The sequence below is a fragment of the Vulpes vulpes genome, chromosome 2 (genome assembly GCF_048418805.1).
Source record: "Vulpes vulpes isolate BD-2025 chromosome 2, VulVul3, whole genome shotgun sequence".
In the NCBI taxonomy this organism is placed as follows: Eukaryota; Metazoa; Chordata; class Mammalia; order Carnivora; family Canidae; genus Vulpes; species Vulpes vulpes.
In genome coordinates, this window is record NC_132781.1 from 112,862,539 (window position 1) to 112,882,150 (window position 19,612).

At 40.6% G+C, this 19,612-nt stretch overlaps 1 protein-coding gene across 2 annotated transcripts in view; it reads right to left on the bottom strand.

The window, feature by feature from the left end:
• Nucleotides 1-2,616: 2,616 nt before the first annotated feature.
• Nucleotides 2,617-19,612, bottom strand: part of TAF3 (TATA-box binding protein associated factor 3) — a 178,698-nt gene continuing 161,702 nt past the window's right edge. For both annotated transcript variants that reach the window (XM_026016693.2, XM_072749592.1), the window contains exons 5-7: nucleotides 9,134-9,389; nucleotides 5,561-5,667; nucleotides 2,617-4,580 (exon numbers count right to left, since the gene is read on the bottom strand). In XM_026016693.2, coding sequence (XP_025872478.1) covers nucleotides 4,466-4,580; nucleotides 5,561-5,667; nucleotides 9,134-9,389 — 478 coding nt within the window. In that variant the 3' untranslated portion in view covers nucleotides 2,617-4,465. The remainder of the gene's footprint in view (nucleotides 4,581-5,560; nucleotides 5,668-9,133; nucleotides 9,390-19,612) is intronic.

Below are 19,612 nucleotides of genomic sequence, written 5' to 3' on the forward strand. Positions count from 1 at the left end.
AAAGCTAGCAAACGAAGCTTAACCCACATTCCAAGCAGTATAGGAGAAATAATCAGAATATATAACCTGATATTTTCGGACTGTTTGAACTCCCTCTGGTAAGAACCTCTATGGTTCTAAATGAGCTAACTAGAAGCAGCACAAATGTTTTCTTCAGAGCATCTAATTTGGCTAGAGTTGGCTCATTAAGGGACAGGACAATGACTTTCTGCCTATGATAATCCCATTTTAAATGTTCCGTTAGTCAAAACTAAGACCAAACTCAAAACCCCGACAAAACTTCAGAAGGTTACCAGGACGCCGACTGGGTTGCCAGGATACAGTAGGAAATTACAGTTTAGGACAAAGTACCGAGAAGATGCTGCTTCTGTTCTGAAAGCCTCACACAGTCACATCTCGTGGAGGGTAGAGTGTGTTCATAGGATGTCAGCTCGGCTGTCGTTCCTACCATGACGTAACCACTTGCTAAGCTTTGAAATCTTTTGTTGTAAACACAAACATTTCCACATGTAAAGCTATATTAACATCAGAGCTGCCTGTGGTCTCCGGTAGATAAAGGTTATGATAGAGAAATGGCGCCAAGAGCAGCAAGGAAGGTTCTCAGGATTCGATGACATACATTTCCGCACCTACTATATCGTGGCAGCAGTCTGGAGAGAACGAGAAAGGACGCGCACACCTCGCAAGCCAGAGCCCGGGAAACACCCAGCTCAGTTCTAAGCCTGCATTTGCCGATCTGGCGTGAAAGGTGTCCAGCAAATGTTCAATCAACAGATGCAAGTGTTTGCAACTGTTCTAGAAAAGAAACTACCGACCAGGTTGTCCAGGATGAAAAGGCAGTTAACTGCAGTCGTTCTGGTAACGGACACCTCAAGCAAACGCTGAAACGACGGGAAGCATGAACTGCTCCGCTGTCCCTCTAAGGATCTAATTTCCAGCCTCATCCTTTGGCCTGCACGTGTGGATTAATGGTGACTTTATACTTTTTCGCTACAACTAATGCGAGATTCTCAAAGAAATCCTTCCCTCGTGGAACGGCTGATACGGCTGCGGAGAGACCTCATTCAGAACAGTTTATCTGTCTCGCTCTTCAGTCGGGGGAACTCATCTACTTTTAGACTTAAACCTTCTAAAGAAAACTGCTGTGATCTAGAGAGATTGGCCACTGGGCTGTTTGTATTGAAAACTTAGCCAGCACGCCTTTCGTGGACTTCGTTCATTAGCATTCTTACTGGCGACGTTTCCATATCTCAGTGTTCAGTTTAGACTTTAATTTGGTTAGTAGGCCTTTGTTTAACCATCCTATTGAAAAGGGAACAAAGCCGGTTTAGGTGACACAGTGGAGAGAGGCACTATATTTTATCTCTGAGAAGGAGCCCGACAAAGCTGGAATGCTCTGATACCCTCTGATTTTCTTCTGGACGTTTGGAACCATAAACCAGCTGGAGGATAAAGATCCTCACTGTACTTTGCTGCAGACATGCTCAGAAGAGACCCGGGTTGGCCACGCACAGAAAGCCTGCTTTGCCGGCCTCGTAGGGCTGTGCATGCAGATGATCCCATGAGAAGTTTGTTTTCCGGGCATGAGAGTGTTGCTCTCCTTTTAAAACACTGCCTCCTCCGATGAAATCATCAGCCAGGGTGCTGTGTGTGCGTGTGTCCTCCTGCTGCCCCCTTCATAGAGTGTGGTCTGCCCAGAGCAGGTGGCAGTGGTGATTCAGATGGGGACAGGCAGGCCGGTGGACACCGCTGCCAAGGCCAGGTCCTGCCTGTCTGTCTCTTGGTGTCCAGGGCTGGGCCCGGGCCCCCCTCACGTCGCTGCTGCTCGCTCTGATGTTTCCTCTGTCAAAAGTCAAAACCCACTTTCTTCTTACGGGTTCTTGAGTCCCCTAAAGCCTTGCTCTGGATTACATCATCTTTCCCCTCCCGTCCAGGACGGGCCTCCCCTTGGCCGACTTTGTTCGACTGCATGAAGCAAAGCGAATCGTGTCCACTCTCTCTACACTCTTTTTCTAAGTTATAGACCTGTTGTTCTCCACACCACTTTATGGAGAACAGCTCTGGCCAACTTGCTCACTTTGCTCTGTGACACAGGTGTTGTATCTTCCAGTCCACGTTTCTTTGTGCAGTTTCTTGAGCTTCCTTTGGCTGGTGCAAGGACAGCCGTTGGGCAGAGAGGCTGACACCGCCAGGCCGGTGCACGCAGGCCGCTGAGCGGTCGGAAGATGGTAGCCACTTTGGGTCTCCAGTGACCTGGACTGGATTCACCTCACTGACCTAGAGGTGAAAGGCTCTGTATTCCATTACTAATCCCTTGAGCTATCCAGCCCCCTGAAAATGATTCTTTGGTTTTATTATTGCAAAGGCCATTTATAAAATCATGAACTGGATTTAGGAAAGCAACCATGAAATAGCAAGGGACAACAACTGATTGAAATTCCTTCAATGTATTATGGGCTGAAGTCTCTCGACAGTAGGACTGGGGGGAAAGTCATATAGAGGCACCTCCATTCTTATTTCAGAAGTGTGACCGGCTCACTTAAACGTGGCAACTTTAGATCCACTGACCATGCCTCAAGGAACTAAATCCTGAATAAAGAAAATGGAAAAGCAAACTATGAAATAGCCAATAATCTTTATTTTGTACTTCCCCACCCCCATCCCTCTCCAAAAAGCACTAATGGGTATATCTGTGCATGTGAAAATACTGTATAAAGTATTTAGGATGATCTCAAATTAATAAAACAAACAAAAAAAACCCCACACATAGCTCGACATAGATGTTTTGTTTCTTTGTAGGGATAGAAACATTTTGGCTTCTAGAACAAGGAGGGCAGTGAAATACTGCACCCTTAAAAGGTCGGCTCCATTTCCACTGATTTGCAATTTAACATTCATGGCAGAAAACCTCATTTCTCTGACCACATAATAAGTCTTAAAATATGACTAATTCACACACTAATATCAATTTACTTGGCGTTAAAAAAATTCACAATTTCTATTAATATATTTGTTTTAGGTTCAAAGCCCATATTGTAGCATTCAAGATATCCATTACACTGGCCCAAATTGGGATTATTTCAAAATCAAGTAAAAGTCCATATTTATTCCAAAGTTGCTAAAATATGCTAATAAAGTTAAATTTGATGTTTTACATTAAAAATAAAATATTTGGTTTATCTCTCAGACATCTATAACATATAATAAATAGTGGGCAGTATAGTAATATAATAAAGTTTTGTGATACCCTGAAATTTGATGAGTTTTCTTTAAAAAAAAAATCATAATATACTTCATTTCAGCCTTTTAAACCACAATCTCAATGAACAGATTTGCAGAAATAAAACAATATAAACACAAAATGCTACAGTCTATGTTTTTTCGTTTCCTGTTTTTTTGTAGGTTTTTTTTTTTTTTAAACTTTCGGGGAATCTACATGTCCGTTCATAAAAGTCAAAGAAACTTAGAGATAACAAAACAATTTCAAATCATAAAGAATGGATTTAAATTGCCTTGTTTTCCTTCCAACTGCTAGGGCCCTCCTCCCCACAGCGACCGGGGCACCGGGCGGGTTCAGCTCAAGGTAGATTACTTGGAACTATGGCTCTGTTTCTAGCCTTCTTCGCTTATGTACAGCAGTAATTACAGACATGGCTGAAATCACCGTGGATTTCAGAGAAAGCCAGAATTAAACACGATAAAAATTTAAAAAATAACTACTTCATAAATATTTATTATTTACATTAGGGGGGAGATCTGCTAGTCGGGGGAGTTTTTGTACAAGTCGATGAAATGTAGAAGCAAGTGAGAACGCCAGCAGTTTAGAGAAGGGCATGGGGACGATGGCCACGAACGTAGAAAACACGTGCGAGTCAACAAAAATAATCTGCGCAAAAAGCAAACAGGACATGATAGAAACCTTTTTCTTAAAAAATAGAAGGTATTTCACAAAGGCCTGAACATTTTACATGTTAGTACTAAAAATGGGGGGCAGGGGCGGGGAAGCTTCATATATTTTCATCACAAAAATATTTACCGGCACTCCAAGTGGAGTGTTCTCTTCTGTCGTTATGATTATCTTACTAGAGAGGGGAAGAGGTGGCAAACTGTACAGACTACTGACGTCCAGGAGTTACAGTCGAGGCAGCTGACACATATCTTCTCATCTAATACCTTAACGAAAAGGCCCTGGAGAGAATAAAGAAAATCAGAAGGGAAGATTACGGTCTTTTTATTAATAATACTTGTCACTGGTAATAGAAAAGTGGGGCGTGGCGGTCCTGGGCCACGCCTCGACTCGAGTCTCTCTGCAGTCACACTGCCGGGTGGTCCCGGGGTACAATCCAGGGTGGCCGCTGCGTTCTTGTCCCCGGTCACCCGAGGTTCGCTCTCCGCAGGGATCTGGGCGGTGGACGGGCAGCCAGACCTGCACCAACTCCCCTCTGAGGCCACACCGCGGGACGTGTCAGTGGGCCCGGTGCTTTCGCTTTTTGTGCTTTTTGTCCTTCTTCTTGTTGGCACACTTGGGGCAGAACCACTGCATCTCTTCTGGTGGTGCAGCCATTATTCCAACACACGGCCTACACGGGTAGGGAACAAACAAGATTTTGGATGAAGAAGCTTTATTTATGGACATATTCCTTCCCTGTGTGTATAATTTTAAATAATTAGATCATCTTTAGGTCTGGAGCATGTCTAGCAGGGTCCAGGCTGAACAGCTCCGACTTGGGAGGTGTGGTGGCTGGGCAGGGGGGTGACTGTGCCGGGTGGCCCTTCCTGCCACCATGCTGCAGGAATTAGCTATCATTCCCCTTTTTAGACAAAAGCAGGCTGGTTCTTCTTTTATCTTATAGGTACATCCTATATCATGTGGCCGAGTGGATTTCTATCTTTTTATATTATTTTTAAACTGTAAAATGAGGAGATTATTCACATACATTCTGGCAGTGTTTCCTTAGTTTGGGGGCGCTGTTGGAGAGGTCGGACAGGCAGACAAGCCATGTCTTCCTGCACCTTGTGACTTGCTTACCAAGGGCATCCCTCAAGGCTACTGTCAAATGCTGAGGCTTATAGAATATTACTGGAAAAAAAGGAAAGGGAAACCCCTTATCTCCTTTTTTTTCTCCTTTAAAGATTTTATTCATTTGAGAGAGAATGAGAGAGAGCACAAATGGAGATAAGGCAGAGGGAAAAGCAGATTCCCCACTGAGCAGGGAGCTAGATGAGACTCAACCCCAGGACCCAGAGATTGTGACCTGAGCCCAAGGCAGATGCTCAACTGACTGAGCCACCCAGGTGCCCTTCCTTTTTTTTTTTTTTTTAAATAAGAAGGACATATAGGCTCGGCAAAATATTTGGAATTTAGGTTGAAGAACACCACTTCAAAGATTGTCGATTTTTACAATTAATAGTAATTACATGTTATTCTTACTGTGATTTTGCTCCCTGCACTGCCCTAGGATGGTAGTGGAACGGAGAGAGTGTCCAGGATGGATCGTGGTCACCGCTGTGCCCTGAGGAGCCCCCCTTGTAGCCAGCTGGCCCGGCCCACAGTGCTCACCAGTGATACCAGTCGTCACAGTCGTCACAGCCAATCATGGGACTCCCGTCGTCGGGCTTGTTGCATCCAGGACAGATCCAGATCTGATTCCCCCATTCATCTCGGATCTGAGGATTTTTAAATGGGAGGATGGGAAAAGGGGGACAAAGACAGACGGAATGTGAAAAAAGAACCAAAAAGAGGGCAGGGTAAGAATGATTAGCGCTTTATCCTGTGAGCCTCATAAACAAGCAAGCAGTTTAACAATTCACTGAAGCCATGATCGCCATCATCCCTACCCCGGGATCACATGAAGAAGAGAGAGCTACTACGTACTCAGTGAGAAGACACTTCTAATGAGTATTTTATACTCTCTTTTGTAAGTCATAAAAACAAAGCATTGTATCACCAGTTCTATGCACTGTATGACCTGTAGCCACTTTGATCTAAAAGCTACCACAGACACGTAAGTCGGTGCTAATCATGGTCATCGTGGCAGTGACGGTGGATATTTCTGAAAGCTACAAACCTCGATCGTATGCAGCTTTCTCAGTCACATTCACAGGCATGGAATTAATACATGCAGCCCAATGTGCGTGTATCACCTTATTACTTATTAGCTAAGCCCTTCTCCTGAACTAGCTGATAAGATCAAGGATATAAAAGAGCTGTTACTAAGTAACTTTCCATTCCCTTTATGACATTTTCAGTAAAGCACAATCAAGTAAAGGGCAAATAGAATAAGGGGCGCAAGAGGCCAACGAGGTACACATTTTAACATCATTTTGCTATGAATGTGGTGAGCTCTGGCGTTTGCTTTCCCTAACCTCGCAGTTCCAAATAAGAAGCATCCATAAGTCGCTTCCTCAAATTCCACATTAACAAAACCAATCTGGAAGAAGCAAATCTAGGACGGGCCTCCTGAACACAGTAATGACTACAAGCTGATTTTCAAAAGTTTTTACAGTCACACGGCAAATGGTCTCATTCAGTTTGTTTTGCAAAGTATAGTTGGTTCCTAGCCTTTCGGATACAACACTGATTAGATATTCAGAAAAGAAGGGCTCTCTTTGAGTGTGGTGGGTATACTGGGGACACAGATGCTTCATTCCACTGATGTGCTATTTTAAGGCTGACCATTTTTGGAAGGGTCTCTACCAAAGGCAAGCTACACTGATCTGAAAGCTTCCTGAAGAAGCCTGTGGCAGCTACGTGTCTGGTTTCACCCTCTGCTTCTCAGGGCAGAGAACCACCAGTTCTCTGGTGCCAGCTGTCTAGGGTAAAGACTGGTCCAGCGTCCTATGCCCTGCAGCGGCCACGCATGGCCAGCCCTGCTGCTGGTTGACCTCTCTTGAAATGAGAAGGCCATAACTCTGTTGCTACAAGAGAAATTGGCCATAGCATCCTTAATAACTAACATCTAACCAGTGTACTGAGCTCTTCAAACATCTGACTTTGTTTACTCATCCTGAAACAACCCTTGGACACGTGAAGAATGGGGAAGCTGGAGCTGGGGGAACGTGAGCGACACTACAGTGGTCACTATAAAGTCCCACTATCAGGCAGTGACAAAATCAGCCTTTTTGCTCAATAGCCTATGTTGCTCAATAGCCCAAAACACACATTTTGTTCTCTGTCTACAAAGTGTCTCTGAGGAGATACAAGGCATTCCATCCATGTTGCCTATGCCAATTAGATCTATCACCAGGGAGTTAGCCCTAAAGTCCTCTGGAGAATCGGAAGGATAGAACACATTGTATCGATCATCTAGTCTAATTACAGATGAAGCAACGGAGGTAGAAGAAGTTATATATGAAATCAAGGGGTGATGTGACCTCAATTTAAACACCCAGGACAGGGATCCCTGGGTGGCGCAGCGGTTTAGCGCCTGCCTTTGGCCCAGGGCATGATCCTGGAGACCCGGGATCGAATCCCACGTCGGGCTCCCGGTGCATGGAGCCTACTTCTTCCTCTGCCTATGTCTCTGCCTCTCTCTCTCTCTCTCTGTGTGACTATCATAAATAAATAAAAATTAAAAAAAAATTAAAAAAAAAAAAACCACCCAGGACAACTGGTCCTTGAATGGGCTAGTTCGATGATCATAGATTTTTTTTTTTAAAAGACAGAGCGAGCGAGCGAGTATGCGTATGAGCGGGGTGGGGCAGAGGGAGATGGAGAATCTCAAGCAGGTTCTACACTTGGCACAGAGCCTAAAAAGCTGGGCTTGATCTCATGACCCTGAGATCACGACCTGAGCAGAAACCAAGGAGGATGCTTAACTGACTGAGCTGCCCAGGTGCCTTGATGATCACAAATTTTATCGCATCTTCTATTTTTGCCTTGAATTGCCAATTTAATATTTTTCTGTTAATTTTTCATGTCTTTATATCTTCTCTCAGTACTCTTGAGATTTTCTTTTTATCCTTTATATCATTAGAATTCCTCAAAAGTGTAATGATTTATTGAAATTTCTATTGAAATTGCCTAAAAGAGAAAATATTTATCTGATTTATAATAACTGTCAGAGTCCTACTTCCCAATCCTATCTAGTCAGACAGATCTGTACATCAGGAGGCTGACAGGTCACAGTCTACATATTTGGTGGCACAGCAGTATCAGTACATGGAGTGCCTCTGTGCGCCTAAAATCTTTGTGTTGTATATACGTATGTCATTCCACACTCGTCCAAAGGATGCATTTATAAACACACTTCATTACTAGCCTGACTTTAGGGCTTGAGTAAGACCTGATATACTAAGTATGGGGAAAATACCTGAAAACAGTCCCATGACAACAATGTGAACTCATTAATAAGCTGAGTTTTACCATCTGAAGACATGCTTAGATACTTAAGAAGCCCTGTGGTTTGAAAGTTCATTTCCTTAACATGAAGGCCCTGAAGGTCTAGAGTATCCTAGACCTTCACCAGTGAAATACTGTAAATTAGCACCGTTACCTAGAAACAGCATCTGGCCCATATGATCTGTGTACATTATGTAACTTATACTCTTTTTTTAAAATTTTTATTTATTTATGATAGTCACACACACACACACACAGAGAGGCAGAGACACAGGCAGAGGGAGAAGCAGGCTCCATGCACCGGGAGCCCGATGTGGGACTCGATCCCAGGTCTCCAGGATTGCGCCCTGGGCCAAACGCAGGCGCCAAACTGCTGCGCCACCCAGGGATCCCCATAACTTATACTCTTAAGTGAATAATTGGTTGAACGAGAAAGTCAATGTGGGATTTGAATATCACTATTCATCCCTATATTTATACGTTGTCATTGTTGCATATACATATAAAACAATACAAACTAAAGAAAAACAATGCTGTGACACTGATTTGACATTTGATTGACAATGATTTGATTATTTATGGAGACTAAATACGCAAATATCTTAATACAATACTTTATAGCCCAAAGCTTGAAAATGCAGTGGAAATACCTTTCTGGTCATAAAGAATTGCCTCTGAAATTCGGTAGTGACACATAAGACACTGCTTTGTAACTGAAAACATTTTCACAGTGGAAGAGCAAGCTCGGAGGTGCCTCCTCCTTAGCTACGACAGAAATAAAAGGCAGCGTACCACGTAAGTGCTGACGGTCTCCGTGACCACACTTCGGACCGGGGCTTTGGAGGTTCCGGCTCCAGAGATGGCTGGGGATGGGGCCGGCATCAAAGCTGGGGCCGCGGCGGACTGCGTGAGGAGCGGCGAAGGCACCGGGGCAGGGGCGACGTGCATAGGGACAGGGGCAGGGGCTGCTGCAGGCGGCGGGGTCTTGGGTCTACTCAGAGAAGGGGCTGGTTTAGCTTCAGGGGCTGGGACCACTTTGCTGATGACACTGTCAACAAGAGAGAAAGAGAGAAGTCACAACAGATGGTACAGTCAAATCAGGCATTTCAGACATTATTACAGAAGAACTTTCTTCTTCTAGGAGCAAAATACTCTTCTAAGCAAGCAGCCGGGGACAGCCACAGAGGCCCCTGTTCCCCTCTTAGCTTGGTCAGAGTCAGTCCTGGGGAGAAGGGTGAGTAGCAGTGGTGAGGGATGCTCCCCTGGGAGGCAAGAGTAGCCACGGCTCCCTTCCTACTGTTTTCAGCTGGCAGGTCTCCGGAGTGTGCATCCTTGGGACTCACACAGGGCAGACCTGAGCTCAAACCCCAGGTCTGCCCCATGTTAGTCCCGTGAGACTGTGGAAACCACTTCGAAATACTGGGCCTGAGCAGCAAGGCAGGTATAATCCTGGGCACTTTACACATATCACCTCACCCAGTCTTCACAACAGCTTCAAAGAAGTTACTGTGATCCCATTTCATCGATGAGGAAACAGGATTAGAGAGAGGAATAGGGGTACATGGGTGGTAGATTTTGAACCAAGGTCTATTCGATTCCAAATTCTTTCTTCATGTTTTTTTTAAAAAATTCCTTATTTGAAAGAAAAAAGTTATTCACAATTTTGAGCAGAAAGAAAACAGTATCACAGATAGTTCAGGAAATGGAGATACACAGACATACGCCCTTTGCCACATTCCCTCCTGATCACCCTTCCTCCTCCCAAAGTAACTACTGTCCTCAAGCTGCCAAGTATGTTCTGTATTTCTGCTGTTTGTAGAGACCCACAAACAATATATACCGTTTTATGTTTTCCAACTATATAAACAATGTTGCACTATATTTATCCTTTGCAATTAGCTTTCCTTTTCTTTTATTGAGATATAGTTGACATATAACCTTGTGTAAGTTTGAGGTGTACAATATGTTCGATTGATACATGGCAATGATTATTATAGTAATAATATGATTATTATAGTAGGGTCAGCGAATACCTTTATCATGTTACACAATTATTTCTTTTTTGTGTTGAGAACATTTAAGGTCTAATCTCTTAGTAACTTAGAAGTTTATAATATAGTAATGTTGACTATAGTCTCCTTGCTCTCTGCATTAGATTTCCAGAACTTACTTGTCTACCGACTGTCTACTTAGTTTTAGGTCTCTTGATTTATCCGTGGTGATATATACATATAGATCTATATAATATATAGATCTATATTATTAATCTTAATTGTTATATAGTATTCTGTGGTATGAGTAAGTCCAAGGGTTTGTGCCCACCGCCCTACTGAAGGTAAAATATGCTACTTTGTAAGTGTTTTATGTTAACTTGGAAACATGGTGAAGAATTTCCCCAGGCTATCTTCCCAGGAATAAAGTTGCTGGGTCACAGGGCATGCACATTCTCATCTCTATCAGGAATCCCAAGCTGTTCCTAAAGTGACTGCACCAACTTATCCCCTCTTTCTACCATCCTGCACTGAACTTTCCAAGTCCTGCTTGCTGATCAACAAAGTGTGAATATAGACAGCAGCCTCTGAGGGTTACAGTGAGTACCTGGATATAGAGAAACATGCCAAACACCATTAAATATGAAGTGTGAACACCAGCATTATATTGATGGCTGCTGCTCATGAGAATCCCTGTCATCACCATTATCAGACTGTATCTTTCCACCTTCTTAAAGTCTTAGTTTAGAAAGCACCTCCACTAAAAAGCACTAATTCTTTGCTACTCTCATTAGAAGTTTATAAAACATTAAATTACTTTAAAAGGTACGTGATGTAAGCAAGATGGTCCTAACAACTCTAACAACCTCTGGTCCTAACAACTACACCATACCATCTCTCTCACTGCTCACTGAATGCGTTTTGCCTTACTTATAGGGGGAGAGTTCAAAGACTTGACTATGGGTATATTTATATCCATAATGCAAGCACTCCTTATGTTTATAGTTACACTAAAATGTTACACACTATTTTTGGAGGCAATTTCCCATAATGGTTTGAAATATAGGTGCTGGAACCAAAACTAAAGGAAAAGCAGGAACCCGGAGAAATAAGTAGAACACAGATGTTTTGCCCCGAGGGCGAGTGTGCATACCGCAAATCTGATCTTTGGCTTTGATAAAGAGGACAGGTTTCAAAGCCTAGGCCTGCCAAAGTGGAAAGTCTAATAGAACGCCCATCCCACATTAAAAACCCCCAACCAGCTACACTGATTAAGTAAGAATGAGTCAGAGCCTTGTGAATTCTTAGCTCTGCTGGTCTGGGACACTGTATTTAAAGTGCTCTGGTCTTATAATGTGCCTAGGTACCTAGCACTAATCATCTCGAGAGGAAGTAACTTAAAATCTAAGCCTTCTATTATCAATACAGATAATTATTAAGGAAAAAAAAGCAGCACACAATCAAAGAAAACCAAACGTAAGAGAAGGCAAGACAGCATCAGGGAGAACAAGAAGCTAACAGATAGAATAAAGAGACCCTTAAAGACCACACAGTAGAATTATCAGCTACAACAACTCTGCCTACAACATTAAAAATAAATAAAAAGCAAAGTGTGACATTACCTGCAGGTAATATAAAGCTATAAAGATTGATTAGCAGATTTGAAAAGAAACGAACTGACTTAGAAATGAAAAATACAGCGACAAATTTACTCTCAGCAGAATGAGAAAACTATAAACTCAGTAAGAAGATAGAAGAAATCATGTAGAATGTAGCTTGGAGGGGCAAGGAGAGAATATGATAAATTGCTGCATGTTTAATAATTACTATACATTTAATCATAATTCTAGAGAAAGAATGGGGCAGAGACAAAATGTTAATAAGAATATCTGGGGGCTTTTATGGAATGGATGGCAGATACCAATCCATAGACTTGGTGAAGCCCAGAGTCCCAATCAAGATAAGAAAGGAAAATCTTGGGACGCCTGGGTGGCTCAGCAGTTTAGTGCAAGCCTTCAGTCCAGGGTGTGATCCTGGGGTCCCAGGATCTAGTCCCACATCGGGCTCCCTGCATGGAGCCTGCTTCTCCTCCTGCCTATGTCTCTGTCTCTCTCTGTTTCTGTCATGAATAAATAAAATCTTAAAAAAAAAAAAAAAGAAAGGGAAATCTGCACCTAGACACATCAGAGTGAAACTATAAAATATCATAAAGAGGAAAGTCTGAGGAATGGTCATAGGGGAAGAAGAATACTACTTTCAAAGAAACAGATGACAGCTGACTTCTCCACAGCAACAATGCAACTGGAAGAACAGTGGAATCCCATCTTCCCTGTGCTGACGAAACCTGCATTTTGTCTTTGTAAACTCCCAAAATAAGGATCAAATAAAAGACATCTTCAGGCAAGGAAAATCTAAGGCCTTGCCAACAGTGGATCCTTACTAAAAGAAATTCTAAAGGAGTGATTCTCAAATGTTTTGAAAGTCTTAGCGACCACTTCACATTCTTAAAATGACTGAAAAACTCAAGGAACTATTGCTTACGTGTAGTGCATCTGTCAGTATTTGCCATATTATTATTATTATTATTTAAAATTTTATTTATTTGCGTGCGCGTGCACGCGAGAGGGGGGGGGGCAGAGACACAGGCAGAGGGAGAAGCAGGCTCCATGCAGGGAGCCCACTGTGGGACTCAATCCCAGGACTCCAGGATCATGCCCTGGGCTGAAGGCAGACGCTCAACCGCTGAGCCACCCAGGCATCCCTTATTTGCCATATTAAAAACCAAAACTGAGATTTTTTAAAAATAAGTAGTTACTAAATCATTTAAAAGTAAGAATACGAAACTCATTACATATTAATAGATAGCATTTTTTTAAAAAACAATTTTCGGAGAAGACTAGCACTAGCTTCATAGTTTTGCAAATCTACTTAATGTAATTGGAGAGGGGAGGAGCATGTTAAAGGCCTTTATAGATAATTGTGTAAAATTTTCCATACTGTACCAAAATACAATGAGTGATAGTTTCTTAAGGTAGTTGCTATGTGAAACCTGAAATCATATTGGTAAGCTTTTCATATTGTGTTACATTAAAATTCATTGAACTGCTAAGCACTTTGAAAAGTTATTTTACCCACACATTTCATTATACAATATTAAAATAATCACACTTGTTGGTGTTATCATCATCTCGTCAAAAATGCCTTGGAGCACCAAGTAGCTGTCAAATTTTAATATGTTTTCCAAGACTCTAATTTTTACTTAAAAGCTGCTGTTTTATCATTTATTACACATAATCATAGGTATTTTCCATGAAATAACAGTCTTCCTTTGTTCATTTTTGAGGAAATGTTGGCCAGGTATCCAAGTCTGAATAGCCATTGTCTGTCAGTTGCTCTTTCAAGTAAAAATGGTATCTTGAAAAAAGATGCCAGCTGAGTTTGCAACTTAAATACTCAAGACAACTATCACATTTTAGTATGGAGGGAAAGTGTTTTATGAGCATTTCCTATTTCATCACTGTCCACTTCACCACACAAACCATTCAAAAGCTGTATATTCTGAGGGCCTATGCACCACTCTGAGCACTTCTGCTCTAAAAGAAGTACTTCGGGAAAAGGAAAGTGATCCCATTAGAAGGTCTGAGATGCGAGGAAGAATGATAAACATGTTGGTAAAGTTAAATAGACACTGACTAAAGTAAACAATAATAATATATTATGGCTTATTTTAAAAAGATAAAATACACGGAAATAGTAATACATAAATCAGCAGGGTTGAATACAGCTAAAGCATACTAATGTACTTCTATTATTTGAAAGGAGTTATAAAGGTATTCAATTTAAAATTTCTAGGTAACCATGTAAAGATTAGGAATGAAGTATAACTTCTAAACTAGTATGGAGAAAAATGAAATGTTAAAAAAAATAACCAATATGATAGAAGGAAAGGAGAAACCTAGAACAGGAAGACAAACAGATAACTCCAAGTAAGGTGGACTATAACTCTAAAGATCAGTAATTATATCATGTAAATGGCCTAAACAATTTACTGCTCAGATTGGGTAAAACAGTGAAACCTAACAGTATGCTATTTATAAGAGGCACATCTAACAGTGGAGCAATGGAAAGGCTGAAGGAAATGGCCAGCAAAAGAGGCATGTGGACACAAGGAAATATGACAGTACACAAAATACATTGTAAGGCAACAACTATCGTGGTAAGGAAGGTTTCTTCATAATGGTAAAAGGTTCCAATGTGCCAGGAAAATACAATTTAAAACTTGAATGCACCTAGAAACATTTCCTTAAAACATACAAAGCAGAACCAATAGAACTGTAAGAAACAGACAAATCCACAAGTATAACTGGGGATTTTAGGATATCTATCTGGAACTGACAGAATAAATAGTTCAAAACCAGTAAAGAGGGGCCCCTGGGTGGTCCAGTCGTTGCAGCGTCTGCCTTCAGCTCAGGTAATGATCCTGTGGCCCTGGAATCAAGTCTCACATCAGGCTCCCTGCTCAGTGAAGTCTGTTCCTCCCTCTCCCTTGGCTCCTCCCTCTGCCTCTGCCCCTCCCCTGGCCTGTGTTCTCTTCTCTCTCACTCTCTTTCTCTCTCACAAACAAATAAAATCTTAACAAAACAAAACAATAAAGGTATATAAAGTTTGAACAAAATAAAAGAAATAATAAAACTGACCCAATGGACATTTAAAAAACTCTGTATTCAAACAAATAGACTATTTATTCTTTTCAAGAACACACTGAAAAAAACTGAGCAAAGAATTCCCATAAGGCTGAAGAATCATTTGAATAGTATGTACACATACCTGTTACCTGGGCTACTATGCTAGTAGATCCTCAAAGGAATGTAAAGCCTTTTTTATTTTTATTTCTGTGTCCTTGGCACCTAACATGGTAACAGGCATTTGTAGGCACCTCATAAACCTGAACATGTTTAATTTTACTAATCAAACAAACAAAAGCTTGTCCTGCAAGTAGAGGTTTCCTGGAAGAAATGATACATTTAGGATATTTTTCTAGTCATCAAAAATCACAGGAAAAAATTGTATAGTCATATGCACTATGATGTGGGAAGAAAGATGGATAAAAGACAGGAGAGGAAAATATGGGTGTCAATAAAGTGAGAAGAGAAGCAAAGAAATACCAGACAAGTTAGGAGAGTGGAGGAGAACCCAGGCACCTGCGGTTGTGGGTTCCGCAGAGTTAATAGGTGGGGGCGGGGGGTGGGGAGGACAGGAAAAAGAAACAGTCTTGTGATCTATGAGGACCAGAGGTGGAAATATGCCCCCAAATCTAAGTTATTGACAAGAGGAGGGTATTGGAGGGAAGGATATTTTCTATCTTCTACCTACTCATAGATGATGGGTGGGGATTTTCAAAAGAACATGTAAAGAATTTGTTCCTCTGATTATCACTTTGTTTCAACTTTACAATTAGCTATTCTAGTGGAAAATGTTTGCTGGAGGTAACAAGCGAACCTGTTATGTAAAATGCTTTTTAGGTAATTCATGTGATCTAATGGACAATGATCATACAAAATTGAGAATTAGCTTTGTTTGAGTTGTAAGATGGTGTAGTTAATTTGGAAAAAAGATGACTCAAATTACAGGGTATATCGCAAACCATAAATTCTAAAGGGATTAAATATTTGGTAAAAGAAAACAGAAAACCATTAAAGTACCCAAACAAATGAGTAAACATATGTTTTTAATCTTGGGGTAGAGGAGGATTTTCTAAGTATCTCCGCAAAAGTAGATACCATAAAAGGAAACCCTGATTTGACTGTGCAAAAACTATAAATATCATAAGCAAAGGCAAAGACAAAATGGAGGAAAATTATTTGCAAAATACATGATAGAGAATTCAGTCCCTATTATAGAAAGAGTTGTTTCAAATTGAAACCAAAGAGACTAACATTCTTAATAAAACAGGAGCAAAGGACACAAACAGGTGATATAGAGTGAAAGAAACAAAAACCACCAACAGGGAAAAAAAAAAAGGTTCTATATTCATGATAATCAAAGACATGACCATGAAAACAATAATAAAATATCTTTTTTTTTTGGGGTACAGATTAAAAAGATGTCAAGAGTCAAGATGGGGAATGGGAGGAATGGTCGGTTATAGCACTTCTGAATGGTTACCAAAACCTGAAAAAGGTACTAGTCTTGACCAGCAATTCCATGTGTAGAAATTAATCCTAAGGAAATAATTAGACAACTAAGTAAATATATGGGGAAAAGAATATTATTTATAGCATTGTTTATGATTGCCAAAAACCTGCAAACTACAATGACTGTAATTTAAAATACCCCCAAATAGGGGATTGTTTAATAAATGAAGATAAACAGAAATCTCTCTCTCTCTCTCTCTCTCTCTCTCTCTCCCACACACACACACACACACACACACACACACACACACCATACGTTTACAAAAAAAAAGTTATGGATAGTCTGCATCAGAATCCAATTTTTGTAAGAAAAAAAAAGCAAATAAGAATGTATGAAAGAAGTAAAAAAGAATATAAGGACATTCACACCAAAATTTCCTGAAATTGGCTCTGCATGGTGGGGTTATAGATGGTTCCTTTTTCTTTTTTAAATTTTAAAAATGTTAATTCTAGTATAGTCAATACACATGCTATATTAGTTTCAGGTTATGATACAGTGGTAGGTTTTTTTCTTCCTTCCCGTTTATCTGTAATTATCATATGTATCTTGTGTAATAAAAAATTAAGTTAAAAACACTTGCCACAGTATACACTTCTGAAATGTTGCTGGGAATTGTGAATAATGGTTTGAATTGCACATTTATGACTTATCCACTTTTCTGTATATATGTTACAGTTCATTTAATAAACTACTGGGAAAACACAATGGCTTGGCTAAAGCCTTCCAGCCAACTGCTGACCATGTTCTGGTCGTAGAAGTCCCAAGCTCAATTCAAAAGCTGCTCAATTTAGTGTATTTAAACTGAGTGTATTATCATTAACAGAGATAACAAGAAAAGGGTCAAGGGAGGAGAACCCCATAAAGCTAGGTTATTCTGGTACATAATTAAAATCATACATTTGAACAGCTTTGAGGTATTTAAATTTTTTTTTTTTTTTTTTTTAAGCTTTGAGGTATTAAGGTGGGTTCACAGTCTTGGGTCTTGTCTTTTCAAAGGAATACAATGTCCGCAGCTGCTCTGTATCCATATTACGTGCATATCTGTCTCCATCGTTCACAGCAGCAGTACATTTCTTAGGAGTAATGTGGGTATCTTGTCTTTGAAATTATTTGCAGTATGAAAGTGTCTTAATACATATTTATCAACTTTATTTTTTTAAATTTTATTTATTTATTCATGAGAGACAAAGGCAGAGACACAGAGGAAGAAGCAGGCCCCATACAGGAAGCCTGATGTGGGACTTGATCCCGGGTCTCCAGGATCACGCGCTGAGCCAAAGGCAGGTGCTTAACCGCTGAGCCACCCAAGCGTCCCTATTTATCAACTTTAATAAGTGTAATGCCTAATGTTGGGCCGAGAACTCTTAAAAATAAGTATCTTATTCTTCAATATTTTTGCCTGTTTCAAATATTTTAGACTGGGCTAATTTCCTCTTTCCCTTCCTTCCTGTGTATCTTCCTACCATAACACACTTAAAGAATTCCAATGCTGAGATTTCTATTTTCCAACATGGATTTGGATTCCTCACCTATGTTCTCACCCTCAGACCAAGAATGATGATGACATCAATGCCAGGACCAAGCACATCTTGAAGGTTTCAATCTAACTATTATCTGGAAATGCTTTTCAATTGCTTTCAGCTCTACCAAACACATAATGAATATTACCTGCTCTGCCTGACTCTTTCCAATCCCCTTTCGTTTTCTTTCATTTCTCTTAGATTTCTCTTACCTAGAAGGATTATAAATGGTGCCCCTGAGAATGGCTTAGTATTAGCCAAAGGGTATAGAGACCGGTGATCATTTCATGGGGCAGTGCCTGAAATCTCACAGATATATTTGCTCCTGTCTTCTTATTTTTCAATTTAGACAGATGGCATTTTGGTTAAAATCACTAATAATAATAATAATCTTTCCAAAATGCCTGATATTCCCTTCCAGTTCAACTGAATTTTCAAATGAATTATTTCTCTTAAAGATATATATGTTCGTGTGTGCATGTTTCTTATTCAAATTTCCTGAGTGGCAAAAGGAAAAAACGTGAAAGTGGGTACTCAGTGTTGCTGCGACAAGACATGTCCTAATCTGTTTCCAAGAGATTAGACTGGCCACTAAAGTGACTAAAGTGACTTGCTTTTCCTGATTCCTTTGCATCTTATGAGAAAATATATGAGTGTTTGAGAAGTTATTTTTTATTTTAGCTGCTAGGTGACTTTTGCGGTAATCGGATACATAGCTTTAATTATCTCTTTCATTAGCTCTTCAGTTTTGCACATTCCAGAAAAATAAACCGCATAACGTGATATAATTTCTAATCGCTTGTGAGATATTTTATCATCACTTAACTTCATTAGATCCCTGAAAAAAGAACTTTGGATTCCTATCGGCCTTCACTGCCAATCTTTATTGTTCCATACTTCTAAACAGTGTTTTTCGCTTCTTTAGATTTTTCTCCCTGAAGTATCACTGTTTCCCCCTGACTTAACTGCACAGCAAGTTCTCCTCCAGCGCTTTCTGTTGAATAAGCAATGGCGCGCAGAGTAACCAACACCGCCCACAGCTGTGTCCCACAATGGCTCCATGCTGCTAACGTTACATCTTTGGAGGATTTGATCAGAGTGCCCTAACTGCTATAAACACTGGAGTTATTCATAAAAACGTGTAGAAGGAGGGATTTTCAGTGGGATTTCTTTACCTGTTTCCCCACCACAAAACAGTGAAATAAATAGAATGGGTCATGGGCTGCTTGGCCTGTAATGCAAACTCACAGCTTGACAAGTCAATAAAGAACCAATCCTCACCTCTCCAGCCACACAGAGCCTCCAAAGTGAGAGGCAAACACAATTTGGAAATGTCTGCCCAGGGCGTTTAATGATCCTTATTATTCAACTATTGTGTGCAAACACTATGAAGCCAGTAGTCTGAATTATCTAAGTCTGAATAACTGGCTACTAACCTGCATACAAAGTTCAAAAGTTCCCTCACAATGGCTCACTTATTCACCCTTAAAAGTGAACAGCCATTTTTAAGTGTAACAAAATGAAGCCATAGGTAAAAACTCTTGTAATCACCTCTAGGAATTTAA